The 26155-nt window shown below is 38.1% G+C and overlaps 1 protein-coding gene across 1 annotated transcript; it reads right to left on the bottom strand.

Moving 5' to 3' along the window:
• Positions 1–1575: 1575 nt before the first annotated feature.
• Positions 1576–22982, bottom strand: LOC307128004 (uncharacterized protein). The gene is made up of 9 exons (XM_079819520.1): positions 22752–22982; positions 22355–22409; positions 14869–15030; positions 11720–11905; positions 9482–9733; positions 9299–9382; positions 6135–6237; positions 5997–6041; positions 1576–4910 (listed from the first exon to the last, which is right to left on the bottom strand). The coding sequence occupies exons 1-9, from the start codon at positions 22817–22819 to the stop codon at positions 1891–1893; spliced, it is 3975 nt and encodes a 1324-aa protein (XP_079675646.1). The 5' UTR covers positions 22820–22982; the 3' UTR covers positions 1576–1890.
• Positions 22983–26155: the final 3173 nt, after the last annotated feature.

Below are 26155 nucleotides of genomic sequence, written 5' to 3'. Positions count from 1 at the left end.
TCTAGCATTTTTTTTGTACACATGAATTGGCACCTCTGAGCCCAGACCTTAAATTGATTGAAAGTCTTTGGGATGTGCTGGAGGAGACTTGAGAGTGATCGACTGTTGCATTGTCAATACAATATCTTTACCCAAAATTGATGCACCTCTTGATGGAAATAACATCACAACATTTATTTCACAATTTAAGTCTGATGAATCTTGACATTGTCATCCTGGAATATGGCCATGATATGTCTTTCTACATGGTTGTTTAAGAAATAAAAAGCTACACACTCCATCAATTAGGGTTAGAAGAACTGTTGCCAAACATATAACATGCTAGAAACATCACTGCAATCACCGCAATAATGATACAATCATAGACTCTTAAGTATTTTCCTATTTAAATCCAAACAACGTTAATTTTATTCATGCTATATTAATGACACATCACATACTGCATAGTGTCACTTGACTTCATCTGTGGCCAAAAGGGATTGGCACTAGCCTAGAAATCTAGACACACCCTAGCGGCAGCAAATCTAATTTGCTGCGAGTGTTGTCTAGCAACTCTCGGTAGAGAGTTTTGCCTGCGAGCTGGAAAAACAAAACTCTGGTCAGGCCAATGACATCGTGTATAGAGTCGGTGGGCGGGCTTAACATAATGACGGCAGAGTTGCACCGGTTCTGCGTGCTACTTGTAAACAAAGAAGCTGGCGAACAGCGATCTTTCCAATCGGCTTTGGCTGCGACTCTGGAAGACTTGGAGTTAAGCTTTTCTTTGAGAAAAGAACAAAGAACGGGACTGAAATCATTCTTAAGAAAGGAAGATGTGTTCGGAGTTTTGCCGGATGCGGTAAAAGTTTAATCTATCAACTAATATTAGCTCCGCTTCACCTTCTTCTTTGCTCTGGTTGGTTGTGGCGCTCATGGCGCTATCCAATTGTGTGCAGAGGGAATTTGAAAGACAACCGTTTATCCCGCCCCTCGGATTGAGCTCTGCTAATGCTGAGTTTCCAGACCCAACATCTTGATGTGGGTCTGGCTTGTCAGGCTAGATTGGCACGTGTGTAGCATGGAAACTTTCGTCCCACATCTGTCTGTTTACTAAATTATTTTGGTAACACTTTATTTTACAATGTCATTGTTACATATGTTATATGCAGTTACTATAATAATAACAGTAAATTGTGCATAATTACATATAATAATTAACAATTACAACAATTAACAATTACAATAACTAACCCTCAACCAAACCCTAATCCTACCCTAACCCTATAGTAAGTACATGTTGTTAATTAATGTTACTCAGTACTTAAATATATTATTACACAGTAACAATGACACCTTAAATTAAAGTGTAACCATTATTTTGATGATAAATGTTAGTGTACTTTACACACATACAAGATACTCTAAATTTGCAATACATTGTAATACTATTTCTTCCAAATGCTGAGTAGACAGTGTTGTGCACTGAGAATATTCTTAACTAACATCATTAAAATATGAGTGAATTATGAAAAATTGTTTTTAGATAATTTTTTGATTAAAGCATGCCATGGGAAATTCATGTCCAGCAGAGGTGTTAAAATGTTACATATTTATTATGCTACATACCAGCAGTTAGTATTTGGTTATAATTGGCATATGAAAATAAACAAATAAATAAATAATATAATGGAAACACTACATTACTGTAAGTAAACAGAAATTAGAAATGTAGCTACAAAAGTGAGACACATGAGGTTGACTGCCAATTTGCAGTCCAACTTTAGACATTTTCACATTTACAAACACGTTTACACATTTTATTATGGGCTGACTGGATATAACAATGATAAAGTCAGATGTAAATGCAACTGTGATTTACTTACATTGATTAAAGCACATGGTGAGTGAAAACTAACAACTGTGTTGCTGCTTTTCAAAATCCCAGGGGTAAAAGCTTGTGGTGTTCGGTTCCGAGCCAAATAACATCTCAGCAACACTTTGTTGAACAGAATCAGATGAACTTGAGGATACCATTTTACTGAGCTCAGAACAGAAATAGTCAATTTCAGCAAGGTCAACCTTTTTAATGACTTTTTCACCACAATGTGTAGACTCTTCAGCTTCTGGGCTTATGTTGGGTGCAAATGAGCCAACATCAGTTGAATTAAAATCAAAAATGTTGTTTCTCATTATTGGGTCAAAAGCCTCAGAGTTAGGAAGGCTCATTTCAGAGGTACTCCACAGAGAACCGCTGTGGATTACTTGATTAGAATTACTAGCATTTGACACCATGAAGCTAGGTTTGGATTCTCCAGAAACATTGGATCCATCTTGGATGGGCCCAGTGATTACATTTTCTTCACTACTACAAGCATAGCTCTCTTCATTAGATGGGCAAGAACCAAAGAGGTAACAATCATCAAGTTCGGATCCACTGAGATGATCACTTAGCATATCACAGGACACAGTATTGATGAAAGATATCTGCTTGTCCTCTGGATTATTTAAATCTGTGTAAACTTGTTGAGGACTGAAGAAGTGACACTTAGTAATCATATTACCAGACTCACAGTTTTCAGTTTCTGAGTCAAAGATCCCTGTATCAACTGATTCAGGACTGAATGGATCAGGGGCATGGATTTCAGAGTCATACTGCTTTCTGGTTTCCAAACCTTGGCCTTTGAGTTCAATGCTATAGTTGCTTTTATAAGTAGGTTCTGGACTAAAAGGGGTAGGAGTATCAACTTCATGATAACCCGAATCTAGTCTCGGAGCTTCATGAACAACAGTGTTCATTTCTTCTAATTCAGATACACAATCGACTGGCTCAGCAGGTATGGGACTGAATGGGTCAAAATACTGAAGTTCAAATTTACTCATGGCCAAGGTTTCAGAGCAAGACATTTTGTGCTGTTGTGAACTACTGGATTCAGGGACGAGTTGCTCACAGACATAAACCTGGTCAGCAGCTGATGCATCTGTTTTACTGAGCAGACAAAAGAGGTCTTGAACCGCAGAATTTGGTGTACTACTTTCTGTATCCAGGATTGATGAATCAGGAACATGTGTAGCTGCAGGATTTGCCTTCCATTGGTCATTCCACTCTGAATTATGCATACTTTGGTAAGCATCTGAATCCTCAAATGTAAGACATGGAATATGTAAATCCGCCCTCTCAGAATCAGACGCTAATTCATTACATTTAGGAGGGTCACTGTTTGTCGTGATCTCCTGCTCTACTTTCTCAAAATGGTTCTGGTCATTGCTGATCTGGCTGTGTTGTTCTATGTCTTCAGGCTTTGGACTGCAACATTCAAATTCATCTATATCTGAATAATGCAGACTTTGGTAAGCATCTGAATCTTCAAATGTAAGACATGGAATATGTAAATCCGCCCTCTCAGAATCAGACGCTAATATTTCATTACAATTAGGAGGGTCACTGTTTGTTGTGATCTCCTGCTCAACATTCTCAAAATGGATCTGGTCATTGCTGATCTGGCTGTGTTGTTCTGTGTCTTCAGGCTTTGGACTGCAACATTCAAATTCATCTGAATCCTCAAATGTAAGACATGGAATATGTAAATCCGCCCTCTCAGAATCAGACGATAATATTTCATTACATTTAGGAGGGTCACTGTTTGTCGTGATCTCATGCTCAACTTTCTCAAAATGGTTCTGGTCATTGCTGATCTGGCTTTGTTGTTCTGTGTCTTCAGGCTTTGGACTGCAACATTCAAATTCATCTGAATCCTCAAATGTAAGACATGGAATATGTAAATCCGCCCTCTCAGAATCAGATGATAATATTTCATTACATTTAGGAGGGTCACTGTTTGTCATGATCTCCTGCTCAACTTTCTCAAAATGGTTCTCGTCATTGCTAATCTGGCTGTGGTGTTCTGTGTCTTCAGGCTTTGGACTGCAACATTCAAATTCATCTATATCATTGAATTCAGGGCTCAACCCAGTATTCTTCCAAGGCAACTGGTCGTGGGACTCATCTTTCTTTATTTCATTGGGCTCAGGACAAACTGGACTATGATTATGTAGTTCAGGGCTACCAGGATCTAATCTCACAGTGAAAAAGAACATATCTCCATATTTGTAGTCATTTACATCTAAAGCAGAGGGTTGAGAAGCACAAATGGAAGGAAAAGTAGAAGTATTACTATTTATATCATGCAACTGTTCACACAGAGGACCTGAATCTTGATCGGTTGAGAACCTCTCAGTATTTCCAAGGTCAGAATGGCAAAATACTTTTTCATTTACAGCATTTTGTTCGGAAGTGATAATATGATGTTCAAAAATCGTATTAATATCACTTATACCTGGGAGCGGCTCAGGGTCACACGGACTTAGAGGAAACCCAGTATAGGACCCTGAAATGATTCTCTGTAGACCACACAGTGAGTTAGCTCTTTTAGTAAAACTGGATCCATCTTGAATTTCAACCCTGTCCTCCTCCTCTTCAGCTTCAGCAAATATACTGGAATCGGCATCGAAAGAATTAAACACTGTAGAACTGTGACTAGAGCCAGATTCATGGACACATTCTTCATTGAACTGAGCTTCTTTTGATACATCTGGTTGCACAGCATCAGGATTTTGGTCTTGTGTGGCGTTTATTTGTACACCAGAACCGGTATAACGGCAAGATTCGAGACTCCTACTTTCAGTGGACACGGACACACAACAATCAAGCTCTTCAGTGGACTGTTTGAAATCACCTAGTGGCCTGTTGATGGGATTATTAAAGGTACCATAGTCTTTTCCAGCAGACTGGAGAGGGTAGTGTACAGTGTCTGGAAGACTGTTCTCTGCAGTGATGAAGTCATCCTGACATTGCGTTTCCTCTGACATGTTGATCAGGAGAGTGTCAGTGGCAAAAGGGTCTGTGCCTTTAAACGGGTCCCTTGGTAATTGCTCTGAGAAAAACAGCACCATATTAGTAACTGTCTTAGAATGGATTGACTCTGTCTTGTTCTCTGTAATTAGTGAAAAAGACTAAAAGTAGCAGTGCTACAAATCTATACCCATTTATCATAAGCTAAATTCTTTTCAAAGCAGTGCAACATTTCCAGTAACAAGCCAAATTTTCAATAAGTAGCTGTGATTTCTATGTTGAATTGTATTGCATATGCAGTTATACAGCTGAGCAAACAAAGGTGGTAATCAAACTTGCTCTCGTGTATAAATGCCTGTGCAGACTTTAGGCTTTTCACACTTAAAAACGTTAACCTTGGTTTTTTCGAAAATCATGGGTTAACAGAATCCTGGATTATCCTTTTCCATGTTTCACACACTTCAGTCTTTTTCCTCACACAAGAGCACAACGATAACTTGATGAGATATTAATAATGAATATTTTAATTCCAATATTATTTCATTGTGAACCTTAATATAGGGTGAACACTTGCGAACCATTTATTAATGAGTTACAAACATTTATAACCTGTGAAGGTTAACCTTAATGTGAACCTGTTCACTTCAGGAATCTGGTATTGAGTTAAATAAGCGTGAATAAATACATTTATTAAGTATTTAACATGTGAGTTAAAAATGGCTCACTATTTGGCAGGCATTGCATTAAAGTCACCCTTTTTATTCATGCAGTAATAACTGCTTATCAACGATTTCCTATGCATTTGTAAATGAGTTATTAGTCATTAACAAACACCTTTATAAAAACCTTAATGTAAAGTGTTACCGGAATTTTGTGTAAATTTGTTTGTTCTAGTTTAATGCTCTCATCCTAATTGAGGTCCTTATTGTTTTGTACCTGATAAATACTTTTCTGATTGCAAAAAGTACTGTAATTAAGTTACTGCAGTGTAACTTTATTAATTACTTATATTAGTAGTTGGTGGCATTGGATAATAGCTTTAAAGAAGATTCCATAAAACTAATGCATTTTAGTTATTGTGCAGTCTGAAAAAACTCAAAACTTTCAAAAATGTGTACACATCATCACAGTAAAAATAGTTTTTTTTTTTAAACAGAAAGTTACAAACCTGTCACATCAACCTTTGGAAAATGGTCTTCTCCAAATACATCACCTGGAAATTATAAACAAAATAAATAAAAAATAAAAAAAGTTGTGAGATGTTCATGTACAATCCAAACACAATCATGCCATAACAATCACTCACCATCAGTAAAGGGGTTTGGATGGAAGAAGTCAAACTGTCTGTTTGTTGCTTGACTGGGTTGAATAATCTCAAAGTCTTCCTTCTCCATATCAGAAGAGTCAGACTGTTTGAAGAGAGAAACCATAAGCTATTGAGAGTCCAGTACCAAAAAAAATACATTTCTTGTTCAGTTTTACAATTAATTTAATAAAAAAATCCAAATTTGGTTTTAGTGTAGATTTTATATTTACTTGCTGCTTTTACAATCTGCTTTACCTTAATCTGATCATAGTGATTGTGAATAATATCATCTCCGATTGGTCAATGACATGCAGCAGCCAAAAAATAAAAATCTATTTATATTTCACAGTGTGCACTGCTAACAGTCGCGAACGACAAAGCTGCAGGATACCAGAGAACAAGCTTTGCTGTGTAGGCCTACTGTGTAACATGCAGCCCCTCCGTGGCTTGGAGGCTGCCTCCGAAGCTGAAGAATCGAGGAGCTGGCATGTAGAGATTAAGCTTCCTCTCTTTCTGCCTTTCCAGATTTGTGCTGCTCACCTGTACAATTCACCTCCAGATTTTACCCCATCTATAGTTTCTGACTATAGTTACTTTCATAAACAAATTATGCTGAAAAGCAGGCATTTTCTCCACTTCGCTTTCGAGGGCATAGCACACCTGGGGTGCGTTTCCCAAAAGCATCGTTAGCCAACAGTGGTCGCAAGTTATGTCATGGTCAACATAGTTCAACGAGTCTGTGTTTCCCGAAACCATCATTCCAACGAACATTCACAAACAGTGTCGCAAAGTTGAGTGGTTGGAACGACAGCTCTCAACCTGTGGTTAGAAGCAAAGTTTCTTGTTTGCATGACATGTGGACTTAATAAATCCTTACATTGAGCAAAATAAGCAATGTGACATTCAGTACAATTTATATCTTTAATTTAGAATACATACAAATGTCATTTACGTCTTTTAGTTTGTCAAGAGATTTAAAGCACCGTTTTTGAAGAGTGTGCATGTGCGTACGTGCTCTAGTACATATAAGGACGAGCCAATGATTGAATCTGGAAATAAAGCAAAATAAGAAAAATAAGAATTAGTTTTATGAATTATGTCTGTAATTTATAGCAAAAAATCTAGCAATAAAATAAGGTAATACTCCACCACCTGCGTGACATTAACCAACGTGGTTGAACGACAGATTTGCGGCAATATGGTTTCGGGAAACAGTCGTGACTAGCTAGTTGATTTCTTCAACGATGCATCGCACTATGGTACTTAAGCAGTGAGTTACGTCGTTGTACGGGAAATGCACCCCAGTTCTACGTCCTTCTGTTTGGACTGTCTCTAGCTCCTCGCACATTTCAAAGTGTATGGATGCACCTTTGCCCTTGTGTCATATTTTATGTATGGGGCATGAAGGCCCCGGTTTTGGTTTTGGAGATGTTCTCGAGTCCACCATTTGAGCTTCTATCATCTGTGTCGAACAAGATTGTCACACTTTCATTGTGTTTGGTTTTCATTTACAAGGACTTTTTGTTTACGTCCTGTTTTCTATGTACTTAGTTTCCATGGTTATTCATTAGTTCACCTGTTTGTATTCAGATCATTTTCATCTGTGCATTTATACCCTTCGGTTCCTTTTGTTCACTGGTCTTGGTGTTGTAGTACTCACTAGTTTTAGTACTCACTGTTACGTTGCTTTATCGTGCCTGGATATCTGCTTTTGTTTATTTTGATTTAAGTATTAACTTATTTGTACTTTCATAATATCCACATCTTCCACTTTGGACTGTAAACATTACAATGATCTTTTAAATTTAATCTTAATGATTAAAAAATAACTGCAGCATCTCTGTCCTGTGGTGTTCCCCAGGGTTCTGTTTTGGATCCCACTACTTTTTGCACTATATTTGCTGCCTCTTAAAGGGTATTTGTTATCACTGTTATGCAGATAATATTCAATTATATATTTATTTTAAGCCTCTCAAAATTTTCTATTCTTCTAAATTGCATAAACTCTCTAAAAGACTGGATGGAAGACAAGTACAGTACTTGCAGTTTAATGCTGAATAAAACAGAAATTAGTATTTCAAATTATAGTTCTCCCAAAGATGATGGACAGTCTTCGCCCTTCATCTTATTCTGTTAATTGTTCATTCTTCTCTGCTTGTTTTTATCAGTTGTGAAAAATTGCTAAACTGAGGCCAACTGTGTCCACAGTAAAGATGGAGATGATTATACATGCTTTAATTTCTTCCCACCTTTATTATTGTAATTCTCTTTTAACTTGTCTTAGTAATTCATCCTTGAAATGATTGCAAGTGAAATGCTGGTGCCAAACTTTTAACTAAGTCATCAAAGAGATCACATGTAACACTGATTTTAATTCCTTTAAATTGGCTCCCAGCGAAATTAAGAATTCAATTTAAAATACTACTATTACTTGTGATAGTGTTTAGAGCATTGCATGGTCAAGCTCCTGATTATATAAAAGAGTTTTAACCTTCAACCTTATAATTCCAGCAGGAATCTGAGATCCTCTGAAAAGGTCTTGTGAGCCGTCCCTTGCTCTAGACTAAAGAATAAAAGTAACGAAAGAAAAACCTGTTTGGGCTTGCTTTTGTCTACAATTTTTTTTGTCTGTTTTTAATTTATTTATTTTTATTTGGAAGTAAAACACTTTGTGAAGTTTGTTCTAGAAAGGTGCTATAGAAATAAAAATGACTTACATTGTGTGAATGCGGATTGTAGTTTGAAACAATTAAAAAAGCATGGTAACACTTTAGAATAATGGTCATTAGTTAACATTAGTTAATGTATTAACTAACATGAACTAACCATGAGCAGTACATTTGTTACTGTATTTGTTCATCTTTGTGAACGTTAGTTAATAAAAATCCAGCTGTTCATGGTTTGTTCATGTTAGTTCACAGTGCATTAACTAATGTTAACAAGATTTTAATAATGTATTAGTAAATGTTGAAATTAACATTAAAAAAGATAAATAAATGCTTTATAAGTGCAGTTCATTATTAGTTAATGTTAACTAATGTAGTTAACTAATGACCATTATTCTAAAGTGTTACCAAAAGCACTTTTAAGCCAATCAACAGATATTACACAACAATGCAAAACAACAGGTACAAGCTCAGTAACACAGTGTAAGTGTGTCATACCTGTGGAGTGGTTGATATGAACATAACATCCTCTTTGACCTCCGTCAATGTGATCTCAGTGAAAGACGACGAGCCACTGCTCTTCTGTAATCAAGAACAGATCATGAGTTTAACAAACTTATAAATAACTAGGAGCAAATTACATATTCATATGAATGCTAATGGTTTCATATGAATGCATACCAAGTTCTCTGTTGAATATTGCATTTTATCAAGCTCCTCTGCAGTGCTCTCCTGCTCAACATAATCCACTTCCACTCCTTCCTGTTTGGTCATGATCTTTTCACAGTAGACATGATCACACTTGTTTTCTACAACATCCACTTTTTCTACCAACTCCTGGTCCAAAACCACACAATGAGCATCTTCTGTCTCAGTCATTGCACTTTCACCTGTTATGAGGCCAGCAACCAGCTCACCCAGCTTCTTTTTAACCTATTCAACAAAAAAAGTAAAGTAAAAGAGAAAATTTAAATGAAAAAATCTTCAAATTAAATGTACACAGTGTAAACAAGTAAGAGATTGCACATGGAGAACACAGAGTAATGAATTCATCTCAAGTATTCCGATTTAATTTTTTCTCCTTTTTGTTTGAGTTATTGCCTCTATATATTGCTATTACAAAACCATCATTTTTATTTTATTTGACTTGGTTTAACTTGGTTTGATTTTCTTTGTGTCATGGCACATAACTTGTGTTTATACAAATGTTTACAGAAAACTCAGGATTGCTGAAAAGTTCATCTATACAGTGAGAAAGTGCTGTTTTTACCGACATTTTCACAGATATAAGTCCTCTATAGTAGCATTACACTTAAAAAATTGGTGTCTAAGATTAAGCCAGGGCTACTATAAATACTTTATTCATGAGCTTTAAAAAATGAAAGGATCAATATATGCATAACAAATAATTAAAATACACAGTAACTTACAGTAGTTATGTTTTTAATTGAAAGGGGGGCTGATGACCACAAGGGGGCCCTGGCAAACCTCCAAGGGACTTCCAATTTTTTGACTTGAGTCGGACTCACAGGACTCACTCTGATGTAAATGCTATCTTAAGATGGACAGGGGTGCCGCTGACCAAGGCCCTTAGAATCGTCCTAATCTAGAGATTACAACCATTCACTTCACACACTCATTAATGCGTATAGTGACTTTAGAGGATATGTATAATATTGTGATTCCCTGGCTCACCTGTCATCCAGCACACATAGAGTGAATGTGTCTGCCGAATATTTTTCCTATATTTGGTAGAAATTGTTATTTTAGCCATTATCTTTGCCTTTTTTGAATAAGGTATTTGGCTTCTGGCACATCCCTGTAAGTAATGTAAATATTACATGAAGGCGACAGTGCGACTGAGTCACCGTTCTGCCCTTTGCATCAATATGTACCTTAACCATTTAAAAAGTATTTTATGTAACTGTTTGAAAAATTACAATGTTCAGTGTTCCAATAGCAAACTAGTTTTTGCTGTGGCATTGAAATTGGAAATCTTTATCTCCTCTTAATAAAGTATTTTTCTAGCGCAGACCTTTTTCGCAATTCAATTTATTTTACAAAAAAAACTCCACAAACATTTTAAGTGAACCTCAAGTAAAATAGCATTCAATAGCATACTACTTGTTGCTATCAAAAATTGGCAACAAGAATCGGGAAATTTCACTTATATCGGTATCAATGACTGAAATGTTGGTATTTTGACAACACTACAGTATGTAACTATTTGCCATATAGAGGTTTTTAAATATGTGCAGTATGGATATATATTTAGTATGTTGCTGTTTTGACATATTGTTTTCTCTCAAGTCACCTTTATTTCTATTGCGCTTTATACAATAAAGATTGCTTCAAAGCAGCTTTACAGTGATGACAGGAAAATAGTGATTCAGTGATGCAAACAGAATTCAATTCTGCTGTAAAGCAGCTCTTAAAAGAAAAAGTAAACAGTCATTATTCCGGTGAAATCAGTTCATTATTGATTCAGTTCAGTTCAAATCTCTTCACTAGACTTCATTCATATGGGCTCAGCCTGTGATTGCTAGAAGCAAGAAAAAACTGGTGAAACGATACTGTGTCTAAAGGGGCTCTTTTCCATATTTTTTGATTTCCTTTGCTATTACTATATCAAATAGTTATATTTTGCTAATTTAAAAATGCTGTTGTTACCTTCTCTTTTGTCTTGGCAAGTCAGGGAGTTTTGTAATATTGTATTTTCTCATCCAACTCCTTAAGACTGTGCTTGCAATATGCAAATATATGCAGTGTTCCTGTTTATATTGGGTTCACACCACACCCTAGATGTAGCAAAGCTAGACTCTAAATTTATGTATGTATACCAAAGCATAATTTCACTTAATTAATGATCTACTTGAACTGGTACCAAAAATATGCAAAAAGAAAAAGATTAATTGTGACCTGTACAATCTCCTCGAATACGTCCTGCAGCGGAGAGATCTGTACATGCAGGCTTTCTGCGTGTGCTTTGGCATATGCCACTTCCCGCTGGAGCTGCAGGAGGTCTTCGGTCGCAGCACACAGCTCCGTATCGTACTGCTGTACTGTCTGCTCCAACTCCTGCTGCTCCTCCTGCAGGGTCTGCAGCTGCACACACACACACACACACACACACACACACACACACACACACACACACACACACACACACACACACACACACACACACACACACAGAGAGAGAGAGAGAAGCACAACATAAAATACAGAAACAGATGGCAGAGACTAAAATATTAGTAACCATATTATTTGTACCCCAAAACTGATGTAAATAGTGGTAGACTGTATTTGTATCCCGATTTTAATATAGGGCCATCACTTCAATATGTTTATTGTGTTTTGTCTGTGCATGTGTAAATTGTATTGGAAATACAACAGAAAATCCACACCAAACCCCAACCCTAATCTACAAAAATTAGCAATACTTAAAGGGATAGTTCACCCTAAAAATGTACTCACCCTCAAACCATCCTAGGTGTACATGAAATTCTTCTTATTAGACGAATACAATCGGAGGTGTATTAAAATATGTCCTGCTAATACAAGCTTTATAATGGCAGTGAACGTCAGCCCAAAATTTGAAGCGCAGAAAAGTGCATCCATCCATTATAAAAGTAAGCCATATGGCTCTGGGGGGTTTATAAAGGCCATCTAAAGTGAATTGATGCCTCACGATACGTCCAACAACATCATCGGGCCAGTTACGCTTTTTCCATAAGTTGAATACGGAAGGCAGTCTGGCGGTAGCTAGATATTTTACTGTATAACGTGTTAAATATGGATTTCTTTTTCACAAACCCATCGATTCACTTCAGAAGGCCTTTATTGCTCCAGCATGTACACAACACAAAACATGAATACAACCAGGTGTCCAAAATCACCTTCTCTGTACTTCCACCCAAAGGTAGGCTATCTGTTACCTGTCAAAACTTCCCATTTACTGATCCTAACCAAAGAAGAGTAATACCTAATCAATAAACTTGCTACTTATCCCATGCCTATACTGCCTCCTACTGGTCAATAACAACATTGTAACAAAAAAAACATGGATACTATAGTTAAACCATGGTTAATTTGTGTTAGGGCTTTATCCTACCACTACCACTAATCAAAAAGTTATATAAATATAGAAATGACTGACCTGAGCTATATGATAAAGAACTTCTATGTTTCCACCACACAATTGGGGTGCTAATTGCTGCTCTGTTTGGCAGGTGATATTTATACCTAGGTTTAACAGTCATTTCCCTTTACATTTTCATGTTAATAAATAAATAAACTATGTCGGCTGTTGGATGACTAGTCGATTTGTTAACCTTCATAGTTCAGTTTGCCTGACTACACTATTCCATGTATTCTGACAACATGTTTTTTTTTTTTTTACCCTTGTGTACAATTTTTTTCCCTTCCTATTTCAATCATATATATTCTGAATTGTTTTAAAGCATTGTTCATTGGACTAAATCTATCATTATCTTTTTTTCAGTCTGGACCAAAAGAACCGAGTGAACTGAACTACAAGTGTGAACACACCCTAAATGGAAGCGAAGGGAATGTTCCTTAAATTGTGCCCATGATCCTGGCAGCTCAAAAATAAGCTCTTTTTGTTTTAATTTAAAGAACCTCATGATGAGTGCTCATGGCTAGGGTTAGGGCATTAAATAACTAACTTTACCTGTGAACAGACTGTGCTGTAATGCTGTTTGCATGCTATTAAAGACCCACCAGATGTCCCAAGTAGAAATTGTGTAATCGGTCAATCTCTAATCATATATAGCTTCAGAAAACTTGTAATAACTGCATTACATTAACAAAATGAAGTCTGCCTTCCTTTCTAAGTACACTTGAATCTTATTCATCCAAGCTCTTACAATTTCAAGATTGGACTGCTGCAGTGCTCTTTTGGCTGGCCTTCCAGCCAGCATGACTCTGCCGATGATTCAGAGCGTCGTAATGTGCCTCGTCTTTAATCAACCAAGAAGAGCTGACATCACATCCCTCTTGGGCTGCGTTTACACCGCAAGCCTTGATGCACAAATCTGATCTTTTGACCATTTCTGATTTTTACATTCGTTTTAGATACAACTGGTATTTGATATCTCTGTTTACATTAATCCCCGCCAAGAATTCTGTTGGTGATCACTTTACTATGCGACATGGTTGACCCTCTTGATTTGAATGGCTGTACTAACATTATTTATTAATAATCATAAAATTGAAATATACTTTTTTGTCCCTGATAGGGAAATTTGGAGTGGACTCAAAAACATAAAACATTATATATAACAGCCTATGATGTAGCTATCAGCAGCGAAGCCGCTTCTTTCTTTTCTCCTCACTGTTTCTGTGTGTGCGCAATTTCTTACCTATAAAGTTTGCACCTCTGAAAATAAAAAAACTGTGAGTTTTACTGTGAGAGCATACGTCTGCTTCATAACACAATATTAAAAAGCAATCTTTGTGGGCAAACGTGTCTCCCTCGCCTCGTGGTGGCTTGGAATTCCAAGAAGAATCAGATATAGGTGTTTATACGCAGGTCATATGTCCAGATATCGGATTTGTATCTGATTTAAAACCACATTTGGAAGTAGCTCAGAATAAATGCAAATAGGATCTGGTATGAATTTTTATGCATAGATGTGTGCAACAAATTCTTATCTATGTCAGATGTGAGAAAAAAACTGCGTTTACACTGTGCCAGTGTAAACGCAGCCTTGGTTTCACTGCACTGGCTACCTGTAATCCTGGAGGGCCACTTTTCTGCACAGTTCAGCTCTAATTAAACACACCTGATCCAGCGAATCAAGGTCTTCAGGAGTTGTGAAAACTTCCAGGCTGGTGTGTTGGAGTTGGCTGGAGCTAAACTCTGCAAGACAGAGGCTCTCCAGGAGCTGAGTTTGACACATGTGCTGTAGATTGCCAATGAATGTGATTTGGGGGCTGAGTATGACAGTAGGATACAGATACACATAGACCTTGAGTTGTATTTAACCTGGAATATCCCTTTAAACAGGAACAGTTCTTCAGAAATCATTGAAACATTTGCTTACCACTTCCTTCTCCTGTTTCTGTAGGTCATAGATCACCTTCAGTTCTTCCTTCAGCTGTGTCTTCCTCTCTTCCAGCTTCTCCATGGTCTCCTGTGTGTCACGGCACAAAGCCTTGACAGTATGAAGAGTCTCCTCTTCCATATGCACCTCATCCTTCAGACCCTGAGGATATATTCAAAGGGATATGTTAGCCTGATCTACATCACTAAACTCATATCCTTGATCCTGTATGTCATCTTCTATCACATTTACATTTTACATTTACATTTATGCATTTGGCAGACGCTTTTATCCAAAGCGACTTACATTGCATTCAAGGTACACATTTTTGCATTTTGTCAGTTCTGTCAGTTCTTGCTTTCCCTGGGAATCGAACCCATGACCTTGGCGTTGCTAGCGCCATGCTCTATTGTTTGAGCTACAGGAAAGCGGGTCCTACACATAAGTCCTATGATGTTTTGTGCAAATTATGAGAGCAAATACTTCCAATCTCCAACAACTTTTCAAAACGCTTGGGTGTACCCAAACTCTATAGCGTAAAACAAGCTGATTCTTTTTCTGCCCGTAAGTGCTGTGCAAACCGATCTGAAGCATGGCATGAGTCGTCAAATTCAAATACATTTAACACCAAATTCTATTTCAATTGAGTGTTTTTAAACAGAGATGCAATTCTCAAAAAACTGACAAACACGCATTCTCTGAGAGAGTGTTTGCCTTTTTTAATAGCGTGCTGTGATTTAGTGTGCTAACAGTCAGCACGGTAAAATGCTCTCAGATAAATTTGGATCCATGATTTAAAAGCATGAACTTTTCAATGCATAGCATAAATCTCATGTGAGTCCAAGCTCTCAGGTTACTAGGGGTGTAACGGTACACAAAAATGATGGTTCAGTACGTACCTTGGTTTTGAAGTCTGCAGTTTAAAGTCCTGTTGTAATTGGGGAAAAGAGATTTTAAGTGCTTACTTTTAACGCAAATAATAAGGTTATAATTATTGCACTCCCATTCTTATGCACTCTGCCTACTTGATGTACATGCCAGCGCTCATTCATTGAACTCTGTGAAGTTAAACAAATCTCTAACTTCCGCTAACTGTTGTACGTGCGTTCACGAGAAACTGGCATTCCAGCGTATGACGTAGGAGTTGGCGTACCGTAAGTACTGGTTACGGAAGCGCAGAGGATAGTGCAAAACAAAACTTGGTTCTTGTGAGAACTAGCACACCGGAGCGTCCTACGTCATACCCTGGAATGCCAGTCTCTCGTGAATGTGCGTGCGACAGTTAGTGGAAGTTAGAGATTACAGTTTGTAAAGTTTTAAATATGGATAATTTTCTTACACAAACCCATCGATTCGCATCAGAAGGCCTTTATTAACAGAGCTGTGTGGAGCAGTTTTGTGATGGATAGATGCACTTTCATGGACTTCAAAACAGAAACATCTATTCACTGCCATTATAAGGCTTGGAAGAGCCAGGACATTTTTTTAATATAACTCAGATTGTGTTCATCTGAAAGAATAATGTCATATACTCCTAGGATGATTTGAGGGTGAGTAAATCATGGGCTAATTTTCATTTTTGGGTAAACTATCACTTTAAAGCTACACTGTGTGATATTTTCCCCCATCTAGTGGTGAAAAGGTATATGACCATCCAGTGAACTTTAGTTTCTGTTCCTCTCAATTCCGATTTCGTTTCAACTCCTACGGTGGCCGATTTAGTCCAAGATTAACATGGCTTCCAGTTCGACCTCGTCCACATTCGACACGGTGCCTGTGGGATATTCTGTGCCCAGTGGGATGGTTGGAACTCAACTGGCCTAATTATTCGGCTAGAAAGAACTGCAGCTAATCCAGAGTGAACTTTGATGCTAGTAATGTTTATTCAGTCATCCAATTGCAAGGCATAAACAGGTTTGCGTGGATATGTACATAAATGTGGTTTCAGTGAGAGAACAAATAAGGATGGTAAATATACATACACAGTTAAGAACTGTATAACTATACTTATACATTTGTATAATGTAACCGTAAACCAGAGCTTATTGTACCATATATAGGCGTTAAATGCAGCTGCATTAAAAGGAGCGGAGCTGCCGCTGCTAACAAGCGGTGTCCGGTTACAAAAGTGTGTGCGGCGCTTTAACGTTAGCACTGCAGTGCGCTCTGTATAACAATTGTTAATATGCCGATCAGACCTGATACATATTTCCATCAACATACATTACAAGCAAATATTTTCTATAAACGAATAAACATTGTTGATAACAAAATAACTGAATGATTATGCAAATAGGTGAGCATTACGCTATTGTATGTTGACACAAAAATACTTCTGAGGTGACATCAACTGATTTACGCGATGACACTCTCTGAAACACAACTACAATGACAATAACTATTATTACTTACGGAGTTATTAACGCACAGAAATACCACACAAGGAAAAACAGACTTTTGAGGAATAAACAAGCCAGGAAAACTCCTTATAACTCTGTTACTGGACGCTGCTGAGATGAAAACTCTCTGCACATGCACCAGACAAGTCTGAACAAGTTGACGCGCACATGCGCGAGGCAGAGAATTTTGTACAGTGCCATCGAGTATTAAAACCGGTTAAAACGCGAAAAGCGAAGCTTGAATTTACGGGTATGTCCCTCTTTGGCTAATGTACTTTCAAGATGGAGGGGCAACATGGCGACCACCGTTAGATCCCATTACCTAATGTATTTTCAATGGCATATTATAAACTTACGAGAATACTTTATTACTTGAAAGAAGTAAATATACATTAATGAGCACATATATTTTTGAAAGAACTAAGTGTTTTTAGCTAAGAATAGACTAAAAAAGTTACACAGTGTAGCTTTAAGACTGCTTGGATCGTGCACTTATCCGGCAGCAGCTCACTCTGTGTCCGTTTTTTTTTCCAGATGTGTTTGCAACATCAAAGTACATCAATATAAACAATATTGTCCCATCCTAGGGAGGAAACTCAAGTTCAACATGCGCAGTGGTTAAAAAAACACTGTATTCGTTCATTAAACATGCGTGCCAATAGACCCATAGTGAAATACAAATACGTATACCGTTACACCCCAACAGGTTACGTATAAATGTATCATTCTATATCCATTTTTTTTTTGTTGCCATTTTGTATTTGAATATCACTTACATGAGGATTTCAATATTGTTAAAAACTAATGAACAGAAATAGGAGCCAGTAAAACCAGTGAAGATTTTTCATGATGGAGAGAAATGCTTGCACTGATCTCTACATTAGACAATTTCTGAGCCTATATATGGAAGAATTCAATTTAACAAATGTAAGCATGTAAGCATTTCCCCCTCAGAAAGTCCCTGCTCGCGAGGTAGTAGTTTTTCAAAGTTCAGGAACTTTCAGGGGCGGGATTTGGGTGCTGAACATGCTGATTGGTTGAGTTCACGCAGCATTTTATTTCAACTACCATTTTTTTAAATATGTTGCGGTGCGTGCAGGAAGAGTTGTTTGCATTCAAATCAACAATGAAGTTTAAAAAATACGACAATGGACAGGCGACAAGGTTCAGGCTTTATTAAAGGAAGCTTATTCACCATATCCCCCAGAGTTATAAGTCCATACAAACCATTCTCATCTCCGTGAGTGCCATAACTCTGTCTGACGCACCCACCACTAGCCTAGCTTAGCACAAAGACTGGAGGTGAACGGCTCCATCTAGCCTACAGCTCAATAACTATGCTGCCGTACCATGGGTGCAGCAGGCGCAATGATATTACGCAGCGCCTGAAAATAGTCCCCAGCACGCTCTCTGTGCAAGCAGGTTGTCACGTTAGTTATGTTGACGAAAGTTAGCCTATTTTCAGGCGCTGCGTAATATCATTGCACCATTGCACTCATGGTACGGCAGCAAAGTTAATGGATTATTACGAGAACGGGAGTATAGTTCCAAGTCCTATCGGTCTAGAAAATCGCAACTTTTCATTTTGTGTTGGTCTTAGTACACAATGTAACTACACACATCACAACATGTAACTAGCGTTATTGGCGTTATTTTGCCACTTATTGAGCAGTAGGCTAGCTGGAGCCGTTTACCTCCAGTCTTTGTGCTAAGCTAGGCTAGCGGTGGGTTCGTCAGACAGAATTATGACACACACGGAGATGAAAATGGTATGTATGGACTTATCTAACTCTGGGGGATATGGTGAATAAGCTAAAGTCCCAAAAAGTTGGCGTGTTCCTTTAAGCCTATATATATATGGAGGAGGGGGGAGTTCCTGGGACAAATTGTTCTGGCTAATTTCGGTGGAAAAACGATGGGCCGACGACGAGGTTCAGGCTTTATTAAGCTTATATACAGAGGAGGGGGGAGTTCCTGCGACAAATTGTTCTGGGTAAATTTGGTGGAAATGTGGCTTAACTCTTTCCTTGCTTTCCACGTTTTCACTGTTATATGGAAGGGGGCGATATGACTGAAAGAGTACAGAATCTCCAGATCAAAACACAGGAGAAAAAGAAGCAAAAACAAGCACTAGCATATGTAAGCAGATTTGGGTGTATTGATGTACTCAATCTACTCCATCTATAAGTTTTGATCATTGTTCTGAATCCATTCCAGACGTAGTCTTTGACAAAAACACAATGGTATCAGCCTTTTGCTTAAAAATTTTGCTTTATGTATGAAACGTACCCACATTCAAGTGTTGATTAAAAAAGAATGTATGAAGCTAGAATACAATGTTTTTGTTGTTCTTGTTTTAAAAGGCTGAGGGTCTGTTCTGTCTTTTGACATATTGTATGTTCAGATATTAATTCAACAAAATATTCTGGGGTCCATGAACTCTTTTAAATGCACAGCATAGCTGAACATTAAACACTAACAGGTTTTTCTCATTTACTCTAGTGATGGGAAGATTGGACCCTTTTATTGGATCTTTATTCCCATACTCAACGGACAAATACACACAAATGATCCCCCGTATATGTTCACATTTGCACTTTGATCATTTCAGATGAGGAAATCATTATAAAGCAGCTGAATATAAATTGTGAAAAAACAAGTCTACAGATGGACTAGACGGACTGCATCTTTACACGAGAGAGTATCACAAAACGAAATGCTGGTAATGTCAGGCTATGCAGTGTAAATGTGTATTGGCAGGGGTACCACTCAGTGTTACAGAAATGTTATCGATTTTTGTAGCTAATGAGAATTGCTACAAATGATACACACACACACACACACACACACACACACCCATTTAGAGACATAAAGAAAATGACGTGCTCTAGGACCTTACTATCCCATTGTAAAGTCTATCCCTCAAAGCTTTGTTTTAATCTAATTCAATATTGTCTACCCTCATTAAGGTCTTTATAATGCAGGGCTCTCAAGTTTTGAACTGAGTTCAGAGTGAGATTTTGGCGACGGCAGCAGGGGTTTGGGTGGGGGTTCTGATCTGAAAAATGACACTAATTTGTATAAATAAATAAATAAATAATAATATTTGTATTTTATTTAATTTAACATTTCTGTGTGTGTGTGTGTGTGTGTGTGTGTGTGTGTGTGTGTGTGTGTGTGTGTGTGTGTGTGTGTGTGTGTGTGTGTGTGTGTGTGTGTGTGTGTGCGTGCGTGCGTATAGTATTAGTTCTTGCATTTCTCTATTTCAAAGAAAGATGTCAGGGAAGAGGTAAATTAATAATCCATAATAATTTGGAATATTTTTTTGCAGAATTTACTGTGTTGTAAATATAATTTATTCTGAAGCAATAGTCTCACCAGTGTTCAATCAGATTTGAGATATTTAAATCTGCATATCTTTTTGATATTTTTACCTTTTATGAAGGGCATTTTCCCATAATCTTATTAAATATAGGCTATGCTTCAGTTTTCATTTTATATACTTAAATTTGATCTATTAATAAGACACTGTAGGGCTGTTGTCAATCAAATTAAATAATTTACACTGAAAAATTCTATGAGATTGTTTTAAATATTTTTGAATATAAAATTAAGAATATTTTTGAATATACAATTAAGAAATGTTGGAAAGAAAACACTAAACTAAACCACCAGTAGGTGGCAGAATGTAAACTTTGTTGTTGCGGGAATATCTAAATCTTACCCGGATACAGCAATGCTATTTTCTGATTGGCTGTTCGGAAGCTGTATTTTTTATTTGATTGGCTGGTGCGTGGCAGGGCCTTCTGAGCTCTATATGTGGAAGTCACTTGATTCCTCTAATAGCAGCGCAATTTGGTGGACATTATCCTGGAAATTTCTCTGCGTGAGAAATACAAGGTGTGGCGTGTGAGCGTGTGAACGGGTTGAAATGCGTGTGTCTCACGCCCAATGCGTGAGACTTGAGAGCCCTGATAATGTATTAAGTTGAGTTAATAGGTGTACACCTTAAAGATAATTAGCTTATTTATTATTAAAATATTGTATTTTGAGTTAGTACTGTAATACCATATTAAATTAGTATGAGATTTCTGTCAAGCAATGTAAAAAGCTTCCAGAAACTGCATGAGTCTGCAGTGGTCAGTATCTATCAAAACTGGTACAAGGAAGGAACAGTGGTGAACCGGTGACAGGGTCATGGGCGGCCAAGGCTCATTGATGCACGTGTGGAGCAAAGGGGTGTGGTCTGATCAAACAGAGGAGCTACAGTAGCTCAAATTGCTCAACTCAAGAAGTTAATGCTGGTTCTGATAGAGATTCTGTATTAATCTAATTCAATATTGATCGATATTGGTCTTTACCATTTATCAAGTTGTATTAATAGGTATATGCCTTAAAGATAAACTAGCTTAGGCTATTTATTATTGTTAAAATTTTGTATTTTGAGTTACTGTAATACCATTTTAATTTTTATGCGATTTCTGTCAAGCAATGTAAAAAGAGTCCAGAAAACTTTACTTTGTTTAATTGCAATTTTCTGTTTTTAAAAAATGAATTCACATTTCAATGACAGTGGTGGCTTTTTTATGTGTACTTTTTGAACGAATGTTAATTATTTTATTCATCAAAATAAAAAGAAAATTAAACATCTGTTACTGAAATGAATATTTTAAACAAACATTAACAAGTACCCTATTAACGTATATGATCTCCATGGTATATCACATGTTGCTGATCTAACACTAACAGACACGCATAAAGAAGACTGACATAATTATAATGCATTTTGAGAAAACCATATCACGGTTGAAAAAATAATATAAGTCCATTTCACATTAAACGCAAGGCAAAAAAAAGCAACAACAACAACAAAAACTATAACCACTAATGACGTGTTCACATTAAGAGCAAGTATGCGTTGAACTGGAGAAAAAAAATCACGTCGATAAATAGATGCGCGCTTTCCAGACGCGGCGACAGGAAAACACGCCGTTCTGGAGCGGCAGTAAATTATAGCTTGTGCTCATCGGTTGCGCTACTCTTTCAGTGTCTGTGAATATTAGCAAGCGCAGAAAATAACACAGTACCTTGATCTGGTTATCCTCAGTAGTGCCTTCGACCTGAGCCTGAAGCTCCGTGTCCCTGAAACAATATATAAATCACGTAATAAAGCCAATACTTCTACAATATTTCCGTGTTATTTTCATTCATTTCATATTTTCATGCATTTAAGCGCATATAGTACAAACACAAGATCACTGCAGAAGACATATGTTCAGATTATGCAATCCATATATGTGTCAGATGATGTCAGGATGATGAATCACACATGCACAGTGCACGCAGGCATTATTTGAGTGCATAATTAACCTCGACGTTAAAGGTGATAGTTTTTGAAGGATGTAGGTTAAATCGCATTTCAAAGACTAGGACAGCGTGCAGCTTCTCAGATGTATAAAGATAAGGATGCATGCATTCGTGTACCTTGCAGCGGCTGCAGCGCGCGCTCGTGCCGGCCGCAGGCAGTCTAGAATAAAGCGCATCATATTCATACGTGACACATCATCTGCAACACACGCGTCACACGAGCGGGTTAATGCATAGCTATCGGAATATTTTCATAGACTCTCTATGAAGTGCATGCTGTCAAATAGAGACGCGTGAATGAGATCTCCTTGAATCGTTCTCCGCTCTCCTTCAGCTGCGGCGGGAATCACGTGACCACGGGCTCTGGGCTCGTGACAGCGGACACTGCACGAGACGCGTCCAAGCCAGAACCGGCCCCATATGGCACGTGTCCACTAGCGTAGAAGAAACCCGCTCAACACACTTAACTGTTAGGGTTAGTGTCTGTAATACGTACCGCCAGTGTTTTCACTGCACGGTTAATAATAATACTGTATAGGCTTGTGCACGGCTGCAGTTGGAAAGATGCTAAGTTTTTTCCCAACTGTCCAATACATTCAGTGTCTCCGCGTGAATGGGACACCTCCTCCTGACTAATTTTGTCCTCTACTGCAGGGGTATTCAATTAAAGCTTCAAGAGGTCCGGTCTATATTTCCTTCCCAGCGGAGGTCCAGACAACACTTTTTTGGAACAGTTATACATTTCCATTGGGGCAGCCATGCAGTATGTAAAAGAAAAATCCTAAACACTCAAAATAGTCATTAAAGATGAGAATCTAGAGCCCCAAGAACCAAAGCTGTGATGTCTAAGAATTTTTACTAATATTTATCCAAAAAAAATTCAAATATTTCTCCCAACTAGATATGAATAAATGTATTTATTTTCTAGTAATTTCAAAGTATTTTGTGTTCCCTTTCCATCTCTAAATAATTTACCAAATTATAACATTGTTTATTATGAAATGCTCTCAATATGCTTTTTTGTAAATAATGCCAAATGTACGGACAAAAGCAAAAGACACCATGCATAAATCAAGCGTACAGCGTTAGTTCAGGCAGGTCACGTAGTCAAGCCGCTATCAGCTGATTGGGAAAATTCTAACTCCGCCCCTATCAGCTGATCCGATTCTTACTTAAAGGGATAGTTCACCCGAAAATTTGATGTTTATCTGCTTACCCCCAAGGCATCCAAGATGTAGTTTCTTCAGTAGAACACAAATGAAGATTTTTAACTCCAACCGTTGGCTGCCATCACTTCCCGTGAGTGAGGTCAAAATTCCGGCCGGGTCATAGATATACACATAGATACCTCATTAGTGCCTGAAGACATTCGTCTGATATGAGGTGATATAATTGCATAAATACCGTTCAGTTTCTCTCAGAAACCGATCGTTTCTTGTCTTAAGACATCAATGTATCATCACAAGCCGCAGAGTTTAATTTGAAGTTGTCTGTCCATGTTTTTTTTTTACGCTAATAGAATTAGACCCCATTGGCATGCATTATACAACTGGCACACAGCAACGGTTGGAGTTAAAAATCTTAATTTGTGTTCTACAGAAGAAACGAAGACACCTACATCTTGGATGCCTTGGGGGAAAGCAGAAAAACATCAAATTTTCGTTTTTGGGTGAACTATCCCTTTAAGCATAGCTTCACTTCAATCTGCCTGCTTGGACGCTTCTGCTGCACGCTGCTTTGCAACCCACCTCCTCCCCAGCTCCTCCTTAAAAGCTACACTATGTAACTTTTCCGTCCACTAGAGGTCGCCTGTTCAAAACAAAGGCGTAGTTTGATGACGCCACGTTTGAGCGCAGAATCTTGGGACATGTGGTCTTCACCTCACAGCCGGTGGAAAACAGTCAGGATAGGACTAGGGCAGAAATCATGTTCATGGATGCGATTATTAACGTTACTGTAGTATGAAGCAGAGCAGGACCGAGTGTTGTGGAGCTGAGCAAGGCCGCAGGAGCGATTGAAGAGCGGGACTGTTATTATGGCATAGTCGCCGGCGGGACTTTTATTTTGACATGGTTGCCGGCGCCACTTCCTCTTTTCCAGTCATGACTATGAGGTAACGCAACTCTATTTATCGTATTAGATATATCTGAGTGTGTTGAAAAGGAAGTTATGACGTTCGCTCGGCGGCTGCTATGACACTTGTTCACACTGCAGTGAGAGTAAAGTGTTTCACTGAATAAAACCGGAAACCGAGGGTGACGCAGATATGACGCAATCGACAGGCAACTCCCTCACACGCATAGCTCACACGTCCCGGTTCCTTGGTTAAAATAGCAATTTCTCACGATTTACAAATAGTTGGAAACATTTGGGATATTCTAAGTACTCAACTGAACAAAATATATAACACTGGCCTTGTGGTTTCTGGATATTTTACTGCAAAAATCCTACATAGTTCACCTTTAAACTGTTTAACTTAATCAATGTCATTCTGTTGTCATTGATGCATACTCTGTTCTAAATGGGGGATTTGCTCTGCCCTCCCAGTTTAAAATTGGAGATTGTCCCCAGAATCCGCTGCTGTTTCTTGTCTTGGCTCTTCATGGAGCTCATGAAAAGGATGGGGAATTTAGAACAGAGCCATACCGCCAAATGTAAATTTTTGCAAAATATACAATAAAAAGTTGACAAAATGTTTGTCTATGGTGTTTTTGACTTAAGTGGACCTGTCTGAACTTATCTCAAACCTGGTTTAGTTAACCGCTCTGAGTCATCTGTATGACAGATACAAATAATTAATATTTTCTGCAGCGTTTAGCAAAATTTGAAAAAAAAAATGCTCTCGTGTTTTGTCATCTGACTGTAGCTCTTAATGTGGTGCTTTACATCTTTAGCAGGAGAGAAAAGCAATGCGCACAGAGCGGAAAGGGCTTGAATGAAGCGCATTTGTCAGGTGAAACAGAGGACCCAAGAGTGAAGGCAGGTTCAAAAACAATCTTTTTAATGAAGACAGGAACAAAGGCAGTTAGCCGTGCAGTGGACACTGATCTGGAACAAACGTAAAAGTTTATAACTTGTTGGTGAGAGATCCAGGCTCGGTAGCGGACAGGCAGATAGAGTCACTCAGTCCCCAGTCGGCAGACTCAGTACCGCAGACAGCAGCAAGGATGGCAGCCATGAGCAGCAGAGTGACTGGGCAGATAACAGGTATGACGAGCATAGCCAGACAGGACAAGACAGGACACGACTACGAGACTTGACTTTTAGCAGAGTGACAAGTAATAATGTGAGGACCACTGATACGGGCATACAAACCAACAATAATCTGGCAAAGAAGCTGAGAGAACAGCAGAGTAAAGTAGCAGAGAGAATCAGGGTAGAAAAGGAACAGGTGCGAGCGATTACGATGGCGAACAGCTGAGTGAAAGTAGCAGGAGAGAGAGGAGAGAGAGAGAATCAAACCCAACTCATGACAGTACCCCTGCCTCGACGAGCACCCCCTGGCGCTTCCAAAGTAGAAG

Source organism: Gobio gobio (assembly GCF_949357685.1).
Source record: "Gobio gobio genome assembly, chromosome: 6".
In the NCBI taxonomy this organism is placed as follows: Eukaryota; Metazoa; Chordata; class Actinopteri; order Cypriniformes; family Gobionidae; genus Gobio; species Gobio gobio.
The sequence above is the reverse complement of the archived record's forward strand: the minus strand, read 5'-3'. Positions and strand labels throughout refer to the sequence as shown.